The sequence below is a fragment of the Odontomachus brunneus genome, unplaced genomic scaffold (assembly GCF_010583005.1).
Source record: "Odontomachus brunneus isolate Ranch 3 - 2012 unplaced genomic scaffold, Obru_v1 Obru_scaffold_063, whole genome shotgun sequence".
Classification (NCBI taxonomy): Eukaryota; Metazoa; Arthropoda; class Insecta; order Hymenoptera; family Formicidae; genus Odontomachus; species Odontomachus brunneus.
Window position 1 is genome coordinate 1,831,404 of NW_022639513.1, and position 13,009 is coordinate 1,844,412.

The 13,009-nt window shown below is 39.0% G+C and overlaps 4 protein-coding genes across 14 annotated transcripts in view; 2 read left to right on the forward strand and 2 right to left on the reverse strand.

The window, feature by feature from the left end:
- The first annotated feature begins 3,122 nt into the window (after nucleotides 1–3,122).
- LOC116846263 (transmembrane protein 145-like) lies at nucleotides 3,123–5,678 on the forward strand. The gene is given in 5 exon segments (XM_032819872.1): nucleotides 3,123–3,395; nucleotides 3,397–3,618; nucleotides 4,008–4,434; nucleotides 4,510–5,099; nucleotides 5,183–5,678. Coding segments are annotated over 5 exon segments (1,560 nt in total). The 5' UTR covers nucleotides 3,123–3,347; the 3' UTR covers nucleotides 5,456–5,678.
- A 139-nt stretch (nucleotides 5,679–5,817) lies between these two features.
- LOC116846274 (FAD-linked sulfhydryl oxidase ALR) lies at nucleotides 5,818–7,128 on the reverse strand. Of its 3 annotated transcripts, none has more exons than XM_032819915.1 (3): nucleotides 6,754–7,128; nucleotides 6,384–6,598; nucleotides 5,818–6,260 (listed from the first exon to the last, which is right to left on the reverse strand). In XM_032819915.1, the coding sequence occupies exons 2-3, from the start codon at nucleotides 6,459–6,461 to the stop codon at nucleotides 5,874–5,876; spliced, it is 465 nt and encodes a 154-aa protein (XP_032675806.1). In that variant the 5' UTR covers nucleotides 6,462–6,598; nucleotides 6,754–7,128; the 3' UTR covers nucleotides 5,818–5,873. The 3 variants fall into 3 exon arrangements, with proteins under 3 accessions (XP_032675806.1, XP_032675807.1, XP_032675808.1); XM_032819916.1 differs by having other exon boundaries at nucleotides 6,678–7,128; XM_032819917.1 differs by having other exon boundaries at nucleotides 6,660–7,128.
- A 2,708-nt stretch (nucleotides 7,129–9,836) lies between these two features.
- LOC116846312 lies at nucleotides 9,837–11,618 on the forward strand. Its single transcript, XM_032819979.1, has 4 exons — nucleotides 9,837–10,085; nucleotides 10,711–10,815; nucleotides 10,893–10,985; nucleotides 11,072–11,618. The coding sequence occupies exons 1-4, from the start codon at nucleotides 9,974–9,976 to the stop codon at nucleotides 11,353–11,355; spliced, it is 594 nt and encodes a 197-aa protein (XP_032675870.1). The 5' UTR covers nucleotides 9,837–9,973; the 3' UTR covers nucleotides 11,356–11,618.
- Nucleotides 11,364–13,009, reverse strand: part of LOC116846311 (annexin B9-like) — a 6,744-nt gene continuing 5,098 nt past the window's right edge. For 4 of the 9 annotated variants that reach the window (XM_032819977.1, XM_032819976.1, XM_032819978.1 and 1 more), the window contains one exon: nucleotides 12,422–12,636. In XM_032819977.1, the coding sequence (XP_032675868.1) occupies nucleotides 12,586–12,636 (51 nt within the window). In that variant the 3' untranslated portion in view covers nucleotides 12,422–12,585. Of the gene's footprint in view, nucleotides 11,762–11,843; nucleotides 12,011–12,421; nucleotides 12,637–13,009 lie in introns of those variants that run through there. The other 5 variants (XR_004378454.1, XR_004378453.1, XR_004378451.1 and 2 more) reach the window with 5 other exon arrangements.

A 13,009-nucleotide genomic window follows, 5' to 3' on the forward strand; every position in this document is an offset into this window, starting at 1 on the left:
TTACCGCGTCTTGTGTGCAGGAGCTATTAAGATGCGAATACGGTTCTGTGATTGGTTCATGACATCTTAAGACAGTTCTTAAGATGACTTTAAATATAAGATCGGACTTTGAATATCGACCTATGAATACCGGCCTATGTTTCTAAACCCAAATTTCTCAAACCGATGTTTTCAAATCGAATAGTACAACAATAGAAAGAGAGAAAACGGTTCCTGTTTTCCCTTTCACTCGGCCCGTTTCTTCCCATTTCACTAAGCATTCCAATATGTATGCAGTTCACTGGTAGCCACATGCACATGCTCTGTGTTAATATGCATATGCAAACAGTGTGTTAATATGCATATGCAAACGAATTTGAAATATACATATGTGGGTAATGAAATATTATTGGAACATTAACATTACCTAAGTATTTGCAGACAAACTTGGACTGGGGGTCCAAGAGGCGAAGCCCCCGGTCAAGGGGGGTTCGGAGGGAGGGCGAAGTCCCCCCCGGTTTGATAAAAATAACATTCTAAAAAAAAAGAAAAATATACTTTGCATGATGTTAAGCATGTTAAGTGTGTTATTTTCAGTACTGAAAATCTATAGTTTATGTCACGTATACTATAGAATTTCAGTACTGGCAGTGAATTTCGGAACGCAGTCTAAAATAGATACCGAAAAGATTAGCAAGACCCCTACGCAAGGTAGGACATATAAATCGTACGCAAAAACAACACACGCTTAACACCATGCGGATATATTTTTCTTTTTTTTTTAGAATGTTATTTTTGTCAAACCGGGGAGGGTTTCGCCTCCCCGAACTTTCCTTGACCGGAGACTTCGTCCCCTGGACCCCCAGTTCGTCTGCAAATGTTTAAATAATGCTAATGTTTCAATAATACTGTGTTACCCATGTATGTTCAAATATATTTCTAATTCGCGCACTGTTTGTATATGCACAAGTGGTTACGGAGCATATACATGTCGCTGTTTGTCGTCGGTGTGACAGTTTTCCTAACCTCAATAGTGATCAACTTTGTCAATTAATATCTCGCTTCGCAGTAGAGAGCGACGATTTTTTCAAATAGAAAAGTTGTTTACCTTTAAAAAACGCGTCGCTTGAGTATTTTTTCGTCAAAATCGGAGGTGAGGAGTGTAAATTATATAATTACTCAAATATTATTCCTGAGTATAAAAAGAGAAAATTGTCATGACTATCCTTATAGAAATATCATACTAAGAATCATTGATAATTACTTATTTTCAGTATTAAAAATACTGGATAATAAGTAATTATCAATGATTCTTAGTATGATATTTCTATAAGGGTATCTATTATGCAATATTCAATACTATCTCAAGTATACACAATTGCAAAACTTTTTCTGATCGCTCATTACAAGATAAAATTCATCTCCACCGAAAGGAAATAATCGAGCGAAACATATAGTATTATTAGATAAAATCGTGATATCTACTCGCTGCATGTCGCAAACAATCGAATAGCTTACGAGAACACGACACATTGCATATGCATATTGCATGTCGCACAAATGTCAGGGACACATGAGGCAATTAGTGCGCACATCGATACACTACGTTTCTCATGCCGTGCATACGATTCAAAAGCAGCCATATGTGATACCAGTCGTATTCCCTTCTACATTGTTTGCTCCTCTTTTGTTGTGCGAATCTACATAACTTACCCTTAAACGTCTCTCTCTCTCTCTCTCTCTCCCTCTCCCTCTCTCTCTCTCTCTCTCTCTCTCTCTCTCTCTCTCTCTCTCTCTTTCTCTCTCTTTCTCTCTATGGAAGAGGCTTTTATTTTTGGCCCTTTCACCTTTTTTCTATGTTAGTAAGATGTATCCAGATCTTCTCGGAAAACGCCGAGGCACGTTCCAAAAAAATCACGGTTCGAACGTGTGTGTGTTCGAACACGTCTTAACCCGAGAATGGGCGCGTATCGATCATTTCCCCGTACTTTTTCGTTTTTTATTTGTATCATCTAATCTATTGATATTATCGTATTTTCGTTTTTACGTAAATTTTCTTTGATGTAAATTTTCTCGTATAGCATGGAGAAGTAGACGGTATAGACGCACTTATTTTTATATAAAATTTGATATGTTTGTAGCAGCCGATCTAAAAGACCATAGCGCACCCACTAACGTTAGTCTTTTATCTCTGCCGCGTCAGCGTCGCTCGATGTGCCACCGAACGTCTATTGTCTTTTTGACATCGTAGTTGAACGGACGGTTCTCTCTTTTTTTGTTGAATCAATAAAATTCTCAATAGCACCCGTAATTGGAATATATATTTTTGATTCAATAGCGCTATTATTAAAATTAATACTTGAATTATTGAAACAATACATAATGTAATAGTTTTAATACTGCCATTGAATCAAGATTTATTTTCTATTTCTAAATTTATCAAATAAATTTTTAAGTTTATTAAATCAAATTTAAGTTAATTAAAGCAAAACGAGAGAAGCAAGAAATTCTTATTTTATTTTATTAAACTAAAAGAATGTCCTTTTTTAGTAGTGCAGTTAAAATAAAAATATTATGATTTTATATTTAATATATTCACATATGTATGGTAAGTTTAATATGTTTTCTAAACGTATTAGATATAGAAATAGTAAAGAGAAAAAGAGGGGAAAAAGAAGAAATAGTGACTTAATAAAATTATTTCCTTCAATTATTATGTTTCTTTTAATAATTGGATTGATAATTTATTAATTATTACTTAATTATTATACATATATGTGCTTAAATATATTTCGGTCAAAATTACCGGTACGCGCCCACTCCCGGGTTAACGTAACGGTGGTTAGGCTGGAACTTAACTCCTCAAAGGAGTTAAGTTCCAGCCTAACTACGCCTTCTATCTCCCCCTTATCGCACGGCGGACCTAAAAAGTGACGGTCGTACTTTTAAGCTTGGAGTCGCGACTGGCCGCGACCGTCACTTGCACGGCCCGCCGTGCGATAAGGGGGAGATAGAAGGCGTAGTTGCCGAGAATCGGCCGAAATGGGTAAAATGTGCCGAGCCCTGCCGTAGAGAATATAAACATATCGCGCTGGAAGCCACGAATAAACGTCAAGCTTTTTCCGCAACTATCTGGTGCTGTGCTTCAATTTTCGCAAATGGAACGACATATAAAGAATAATATGCGTTAAAGAGTTGCTAGAAAATACCAATATATTATAATGTAATTTTGTGTATGGTATCACAGTGAAATCAATCGGGAAAAGAAAAAAGCAGCATAGCTACAAAGGATCAAACTGAAATGGCGCGAATCCTGAATACGATGATGCAAAATACGTCAACGACATCGCGCGCGACAATCGTCGCGAATGGTGACGCTGACCCGTTTTATCCATGCAATCAATTCGACACTCGTTACAAGTCACGGCACCGGCTGCAAATATTGATCAAAGCGTCGACTCGACCGTCGACAGTGCGTCCATAGCGATCGCGGTAGTGATGTGCGGAGGAATCGTCGCACGAACGTCGCGCGCACGAAAATCTCTGGGCTTTTTGCTGCTGCTCTTTTCGATCGCGCGCTTGCCGCTGCTGCGACACGCCGATGCGAAAATACTTCGCGGTGATCTGGTGACGAGCGAAGTAATCACAAATGGATTCATTCAGCGATTTGGAATCGCGCGAATCTTTCGTGATTTGTGCGCCAAGCTTCGATCCGCCGGGGTTTATCTACATAGCCGATTGCCATCCGTGCGGGACAGTGCAAAGTCTCTGTTCCATAAAAATTGGGAGTTTATATATTTTCTTCCTAATTTCTAACAAATTCCAAAGGAAGATTCAGTTGTTTTCGGAGTGTAGTCGAATTGATTTCTTAGACTATCGTAAATTTTGTATGCAATTTTGAAAGTGAGATAACTCGATCTAGCCGTTTCATAAAGTAACAACATAACGACAAGCTTGCGCGCACGACCCGATCGTCGGGAAACGGAAGAGCTCCGTTCCGATCCAAGAAAAGCGATCTTTCCTTTCAGAAGTGGGCATTCGTCGCGAGGTTCTGCTTCCTGACGGAGCGCGGTACGTTTCGGTACCACTTTCGACTAGGGGGCGAGGAGCGCGATTTGAATCTCTTGCTGTACTACGACGCGACTCACCAGTGGCCCAGCATCTATCCGTCCAACAAAACATGCAGGGAGAAGGAGAGTATCCTCGACATCGATCACGGTCAGATAATACCGTTGAACACGTCGATGCGATTGTCGTCGGGTTGTACGGATGGTGACGACGGCGTCGTTCAATGCGACAGTCAAAGAAGATTCATCTCGGCCCGACCAAGATGGTGGTTCGTGGCCCTGGCCGATTGCTCTTCCAAAAACGGCTTAAACGTCACGTACTGGATGTCGTTGACCAACGCACCGTCCGGTACATTCTGGAAAGAGCACTTCTCCGCGGACGAATTCTGTAAGTAATCCAAACAGTCGCTGCACTCTCAAAAGTTTGCCTAAAAATTGTCATTATAGCCATTTATGTCGCCAGACATACTGCCGGTACTGATAACGACCGCCTGCGTCTACGTGATACTGGTGACGCTCAGTTTCCACATAGCGCTGCAGCTACGCTCCAGGAGGCTGCTGCACGTGTCCTACAAGCTATTCATGGCCTCTCTGCTGTGCCAGTTGCTAGGTGCGTTATGCGAGATCTACAGTTATGTGAATCTCGGACTGAGAGGAATCCCGGCGGCGAAGGCGTACTTGCTGGGTCAGTTGTCCGAGGCGTGCTCTGAGACTCTTTACACCGTGCTGATGCTGCTGCTTGCACTCGGCTACACGGTCACCAGGAGCGTCCTGACTACGTCGCAAGTACGATGGCTCGTCGTATTCGTCGGCATCACCGCATTCTTGCAAATGTCGCTGTATATCTACGAGTTCGAGATATTTGATCCGGGCTTGGTGTTGTACATTTACGAGTCGCCGCCAGGCTACGGACTGATAGCGCTCAAGCTGGTCGCCTGGTTCGTCTTTATCACCCGCTGCTGCAAGACCATTAGAAAGCTGAACACGAAGCTCAATTTCTACGCTTCGCTTCTCTCCTTGGGATCGGCCTGGTTCCTCTGTCATCCGCTAACGGTATACGAATGATCGGTTTGCTCGCAAATATATCCGTGCGCTAATATATGTTTCGCAACGGCACATTCGTCTGTTTCTTACAGGTGCTGACCGTCACGATATTCGTAGATCGATGGGTGAGGGAGAGTGTCGCCAAAGGAAGCTCCCTTTGGATTGTCTTCTTGGGTCACGTCACGTTTTTATATGTAACACGACCGTCCGTCAACAACAAACGTTTTCCATTCCACATTAGAACGTGTCAAGTTGTGCCCATAGGCGGTCAAGGGCAGGATCACGGCTACGAGCCTGGTCCTCGAACCGCAGTCACAGCGTTTACTATCGCACGGACACCGGCTTACTTTAGTCAACCACGTTGAAAGTAGAAAGACGAAACAACAAGTGCGATCACTGGTGGAATGCACTATATTATGGCTTAAAAAACCAATTTTTCTAATATCAGAATATTTTTTTACTACTATATACACGATACATATGTAATGCGGTGTAATTCTGCATCGCAATTACGCCAGTCCTTTAAACGATTGACTTCTATTTCTCGCAAAAATGCATTTACAATAAAGTGCATAATGTGTTACTTTATTTACCCTGCTTCGCGCACCTTGAAAGTCCTCTTTGAAAATCCTATCATTCCAAAGATATTTGTAGATATGAAAGAACCTGGATTATTCAGCAAGAACAAGTGTCACCCATTTTGGTAGGGAAAAAGAACAATTAGCAATTTAATAATACATATTCTATTCAGGTCCCACATTTTACAACTATTTCTTAACACTGTTAGTCACAGGAGCCATCGAGCCAACCATCCTTCCATCTTTGATTTACTAGCTTGCAATCGAATTCTGGCTTCATGAGTTTTCTGTTCACTACATTATGAAGACGGCATAGCCATTGACTTAGCTCTTCTTGCGAACTGGTCTCTGGTGGTGAATGTTTCAATTGTTTCTGCAGATCCTCGGCACATATGTGACAAGGGTAGAATTTAGAAAACGTGTGGAAGAAGCTCTTCATGTCGTCCATTTGTTTGTTACTGGGTTGACTGGGATAGTATGCTGCCATGGTGTGCAAAAAGGCCCAAGTCTTTGAACCCAATTCATCTTTGTCTAAAGGACAATTCTGTCGAGCATCACTGACTGATGTCTGGTCTTGGCCCTTCTGCACCTCCTGTGTGTGAGACGGCAATGTTACGATGCAACTTTCATAAAGTAAAAAAGGAAGTAAAACTATTATCTAAGGATCGTTGAGTGGTATAATCATGCATTATTTTACAAAAAAATGTCGGTCCACCTTTTCATAGGTTTCTTTCTGTTGTTTCGCCCATGTTTTAAAGTCCGTGCAAGTCCGACACGGCTTTTCGCGCGACATCTTCCAGCACCTGGTTATACATTCGAGCGGAAATTCTCACGTGTCACCGCGTGTAGGTTAGGACGACTCTCACGTGCAACATCATAAGCAATTTTTTTTATTCTCGCGCTTCAACACTTGAGGAGAGCAGTTGTGCGCTATTACCGGCAAAATTATACATTACAATTGTATAAGTCAGGCTTATAGTATAATACATACGTATTTTTATAATGATACCGAAATTTTTACACGACTGTGTCGCAGTTGTTAGCCATCTTGTGCGAAAGTTGGCAAATCTAAAGATGAACCTCACCTATACTGTTAAACCGCACTTTAACCGCACCGTTCGAAAACTGATCTCTTGACTCGCCGTTTTTGAGTTTCGTGCTGTTCTTTATTTTTTATTATACATTTCTCTTTTCTCTTATAAGCCTAGTTTTACGTTCTCAGTTATACAATATGCTAAACCGAATTTCCACTTGGTAACCATCTTCTTAGGTTCGACAAGTCGCTCGACAGAGTACATTTTCCTACTGTGCAAGTTCGTCTTGTACGCTTTCCGTACTTAAAGCATCATCCGATCTTTATCGCTCATCACATGCCCAAGGAAGATAGAATGATGCTGTCAGCACGAAAGCGTACACGACAAACTCGACGGCCTGTGAACAATGTGAGTGCGTTCCATTTGACGTCGACCGCGGCATTGGGTGCGTTCAGCGAACTCAACAGTTGCCCAACAGTTGAGCAATTTATCAATGGCCGCGTTCAGTAGAACAAGTGATCAGTAAGCGCTCAGGGAGCTCTTGTATATGATTTGGCATATTCTTTTAGATCTCCAACTATACTCCAATCAGATGCAAGAGCTCACTGAGCGCTTACTGATCACTTGTTCTACTAAACGCGGCCAATGTAATTGGTCTAGATTTAGAGATCTAACAGTAGAACCAATAATCGCTGATTGCTCACTGAGCGCTTTTTCCGCTGAACGCGCCCATTCCCAGATAGCACAAAATCTTCAGAGAATATTCTGGGACGTTCTTAGGATGTATGAATGTCCTTAGAACGTTCTTAGAACGTTCTTTGAAGATTTGTGCTGTATAGGTTTTGATGCAATAAGATGCTGACATTTTTGGTTTTACGACAGTAATTTAATGGCCACGTTGATTCACATTGTACGTCACATTGTAAGTACTCACACCTTAGAGCATATATATATATATATATATATATATGGAGGGGGAATTGCATATGCCTTCTGTAGACCAAAAGTGACTTTATTTACACGGCAGCTTAAAACCGGTTTAGTAACTACCATAGTTAGCGAACTCTTGAATCCGATTTGAGTATATTTCTAGATCTAAAAGAATATACCAATCGGACGCGAGAGTTTACTAAATACGGTTGTTACTAAACCGGTTTTAAGCTGCCGTGTAAACATGAGGCGTTTTTTCGTTTCATAATCACGGTAGCGTTTGGTTGGTTAGTTTAGTCCACTTAACGCTCGCAACGCCGCGAGCGTCATTCTATCTTTGTTGCTCGAGACGTTGCGAGCTTTAAGTGGACCAAACCAACCAACCAAACGTATCGTGGTCACGAAACGAAAAAACGCCTTTAAGTCACTATGTCTTGAGCCAGCGGTACATGTGTTACGTCCACGATAAATAACTATATAGGGAAATTTGAAAGTAGTGAAATCAGTGACTTACGTGGACGGTCAACAGAGTGATGACTCCGCTTTTGGGTCACTCTGCTTTTCACCGAGTTTACCCTGGGTCTCGGGAGCCTGGCGAAACGATTGATGAATCTGGCGGAAAATCAGCGGTGCTTGTTCTCCTGGCTCGGCCTCGGATGTTCCGATACCACGCGGGTTGATGCGGCCCGCGATTCAGAATTTGATTTCGCAACGTTTGAAATATGAAGGGTAGGCAAAGTAATTGCAACACAGTCGGATTTTACGACTAAGTATAATATGCTGAATAAGTACACGAAGCTACCAGAGACTAACTATGAGAAGAAAATAATTGCCTTCTCTACAAATGCGCGCGCTTTTATATGTCGCTTTGTCGCTGAGAGTCGTTCTCCGATTGGTCCATGGAGTTATGGCGAGGGAAGAGATTCATTCCTTTGCATGATGTCACCGCGTCGGTGTCCTGAGTGGTGTTTAGGATTCAGCTTTCATGCTCCTGTTTATGTTGGCTTATCGCACTGAGCGATAGCGGTTTCTTTGGGTCGATCCGTCGATTTCGAGACTCTCCAGCAGCACGCAGCATTCGGCATTTTAATTATAATGTTTTAACGCTCGCGAATATGCATATGCGCACGTACTTACATCTAGTAACGTAGGGATAAAATATCTAGTGATGTCTGAAATCAGACAAGTCGGCCTCCCGGTCTATAATAATATATTATTAATGTTCTAAAATAGATCCGGACGTTACACATGATACTTGTTTTCGTGCTGGATTGCTTGCTGGATGCAAATACTCTATTCTGATTGGTCTGTCTTCAGAAATGCACCAATCAGAACAGAGTATTTCCATCCAGCAAGCAATCCAGCACGAAAACAAGCATCGTGTGCCGCTGGCTTTAGATATGTGCGAGAGAGAAAGGTATACATTCCTATTTATCCTCTGTGTGCATGCGCAAACATGCGTCAGTTGTTGCTGGACTACAAAATTATTAATTTCAATATTTTTTTACTTGAATTCTATCAACTTTACCGAAAAATAGCAAGATATAAAAACTGTTTATTTTCTTCTCATAGAGCTCGGAGAATTTTTTCAGAATTTTATATTAACTTTTTAGTACTGCATTTTCTTGCGTTTTCTTGCATTTTCTTAAAGTACTAGAAAGTTAATACAAAATTCTAAAAAAAATTCTCAGAGTTCTATGAGAAGAAAATAAATAACTTTTATCTCCTGTGAACTCTATGGCTGCGTTCGTTTATGCGCTGTAAACGTCATTCTATCTGCTTCCTGTATGTAATGAGCGATAAAGATAGAATGACGCTTACAACGCGTAAGGGCCTGAGCACAGACTTTTGTATAACGCATAATGCATAACACATAAGGAAATCAATCAATCAGAGTCATTCATTTCTATCCTGGAGAGGGAAATAAAGATTGATTGATTCCCTTATGCGTTATACAAAAGTTTGTGCTCCCACAGGATGCGGTAATGCTTGTCGCGCGGCGGAAGTCCATTACCGCGGCGGACAAGCATTACCGCGTCATGTGTGCAGGAGCCAATAGAAGAAGGCGGTAGCGTTGGTAGCGTGCTCCCCGAACGCAACCAATAAGGAGAACTCTTTTACGGAAAATAAACTCTCTTATTGGACGATCGACTGTTTTCCGACAAATAACGTATTGTAGAACTGTCTTGAATTCTATAAGGAGGGGGACATATGAAAAGCACAAAAACTTCTTTTGCCGCCAAACGTTACGTAGTAAAAATCAGTAAGAGAGTGATTATATTGGGTTGTACTCGCATAAAGTTTAGTCAAGATAGTACAAAATTATTACGCCGCTTGCATAATGGGCGTTACTGTTATCGCGGCATTAATTCTCTACGTTGTAATCGCAAAAGTGATAGCCGCAAGCGTAATAACACCGGCAACAGATACATCTTCGTATCTTGATGTTTACGGTTTGTACACATTTGTATACACTTTTTAGGCGATTTTTGACGATCGTTTGGTACATGTACCTGGTTGTCATTGGCCTAATTTACATTAAATATAATATACATTTAATATATGTACTAAATATCTGTACAGTATAAATGTCCAAAATACAATTCTAGAGACGTCGATATCAGAGATATCCATCGCAGAGATATCTAGATATCTCTAGAAGATATTTTGAATATTTGTGCTGTATGAATATTTAATACATATATTAAATGTTTGATGTAAACTTGCCCAATAACAACCTGGTACATGTACCAAACGATCGCCAAAAATCGCTTTTTATATGTCCATTGTAATGTAGACAAGATTCTTTTTTATTGATGTTTTTTACCATGTGTGTTTAATGTAAGAATCTCATTTTGCGTATGTGTTTGTTTCACGTATTTATTTACAAACTAGAAGACGAAGAAAACTGCTTCGTCCTTTCTTGATTTCTAGTACAATAATTTAAACAAGATTATTTGTAACTATTAATAGAAAGAATCATACACTTAACACACATTCATATATACACAAGATGATTACATCATTGTTGCAATACACTGTTGGTGTTAATTGCATGTGACTTTTTTTTTTTTTAAGATGAATCTATTGCAAAGGCAGACAACAATAATTGTGGGTGCATTCAATTTGATTGCGGATGTTGCCAATATGTAAAATGGAATATAGTCCCGTTAAATGGAAAGTGTGAGTAATTAGTTCTGAACTGTTAGCAAAGGATTGGTTAATTTGTTCTATTGTTTTCATCTTACTTATATGTATAGTATGTGCTAATGTGAGCTACTGGGAACATGAATATGGGATATCAGTCACAGTGACTTACAATGATTTTGTAATCTTCAATGAGACAGTTTCAGGTAGATTGCATCCAATTTAGTGAGATTTACATACAATTTTACGAGTATTATAACAAAAAGTATGTATTATATATGTGCACTTGTAGCTCGAAACCCACCACCTATTTGTTTCGGAGAAGATATTGTGGATTTAATTGAAGTTGGAGTTTGTTTACATATTTATGATATAGATATTGGATATAATATGTTTCACGCGTGTTTCGAGGTCCTAGGAGAATTTATACATATGAAGGCACTTTCAATAAAATTAGGTTGTGTCACTACCAAGCTACAGAAACAGTTGGAGTATGTAGATGATGATAGAGTTTTGCAATTACTTCATAAAAGAAAAATTAAAGATTTAAAAATACCTAATGTGGTCATGGTATAACAAGTATATATCGCTACATGTTTATTCAAAGCCAATCACAGTGAGTACATGAGTAAAGTTTTGTCTAAAAATTTGATCAGCATATAGTGATTATTATCGATGATGTCTGTATATGCTCATACAAGGCACACTACTGTGTCATTGCAATAATTACAACTTCCCTTATTTGTAAATATTCATTGTGTGCATGTCTTTTGTAAATTTATTATGCATGAAATGAGAGATAAAAGAAGAAATAAAAAGAATAGTTATGATATACTAAATTTCCTTTTTTCTTCATTTTTATTATGTGTTGTTACTTTTACCCTTCATTATTATCCTATATTGTATATTATAATTGTTTTGTTGGATATTTTTAATTCAGCATTGCTATCAGCAGTCTTTTCCTTTCAGCGTTGCAATCATTCTGGAAAAGAGAAACAGAGATATATTTTCTCACGTTATCAATCATATAAAATGAGCTGAGAATTTATCTGCGAGCGTATTACATTTATTACAAACATATGTATGTGTTACATTTGCGTGTTTAGATTATTAACACTTGTGTTAACTGAAAAATGTCTGATTGCACTCTTAGTAATAACAAGTAATTCTTCTCGGTTTATTAATTCAATAGCGCGATCAGAAGCTGCTTAAAGTCATCGCTGCAGTCATTCTGTAAATGCAAAAGAACGTAGGAAAATTAAAGATTAAAAAGTTAAATTCTTTTTTCTTTTTTAATTTTCGAAGCACATATACTACGAAGATATTCTTGTATTTTGTACAATGTATATAACCAAGGTACACGGGCATGCAATTGTATATAACCAAGGCACTCGGTCAGTCAGTCAGAAATGAACACAAGTCGATGAAATTAGTATCCAATGAAGAGTAAATTTTTATATCGATCAGTAATATTTAATTCTTCGTGCAAGTGTGTAGTGCAAAATTGATATATTAATCTTCACTCAAGCTTCGTAAACGTGTATAGAGGCACGCGCGTTATTTAATAAAATAATATGTTTACGTTACGTACATATTTTGTATATGTGTGAAGCGTTTTATGGAAGCAAGCGTAAAACAAAGGTAACACGAATAAAACTTTATTCACCATTGACGCTTAGCGCAAAACATAAGAAACTAAATTAGTTGAGGTCACGAGACATTGTTATACTGTATATGATATATAATTCGCGACATGGAAGTGCAATTTTTGGTAGAAAGGAGCTGTCGCGCAATCGAGAAATAGTTTCATCCGAGAAGAGCAAGCAAGAGTCTCTTGTAGTCGCCTGAACAGTCATCCTGAAATTTATGGAAAGTTATACGCGCTGGTAGGACAGTGTACATATGTAAGTTAATGAGTTATCATTATCTTTTTTGTTATTTAGTTTTAGGCGCGTGAATTATAAGAGGTGCGTCGCGTCTGTATAAAATAATAGCGCGACAATGCATAATATGATAGAAATAAAGCCTGGCGTTTTATAATAATAATTCGTAAAGTACATTTTTACTTTGTTAAAAGAAGGCGATGAACGTATGTTACCATAACGAAGCGTGTAAATGCGAGTTGTTTGTCTAGTTTGACCCCATATTTCATAGAATTATTACGACACGTATGCAATATCACTATGCATATATATATATATATATATATATATATATATATATATATATA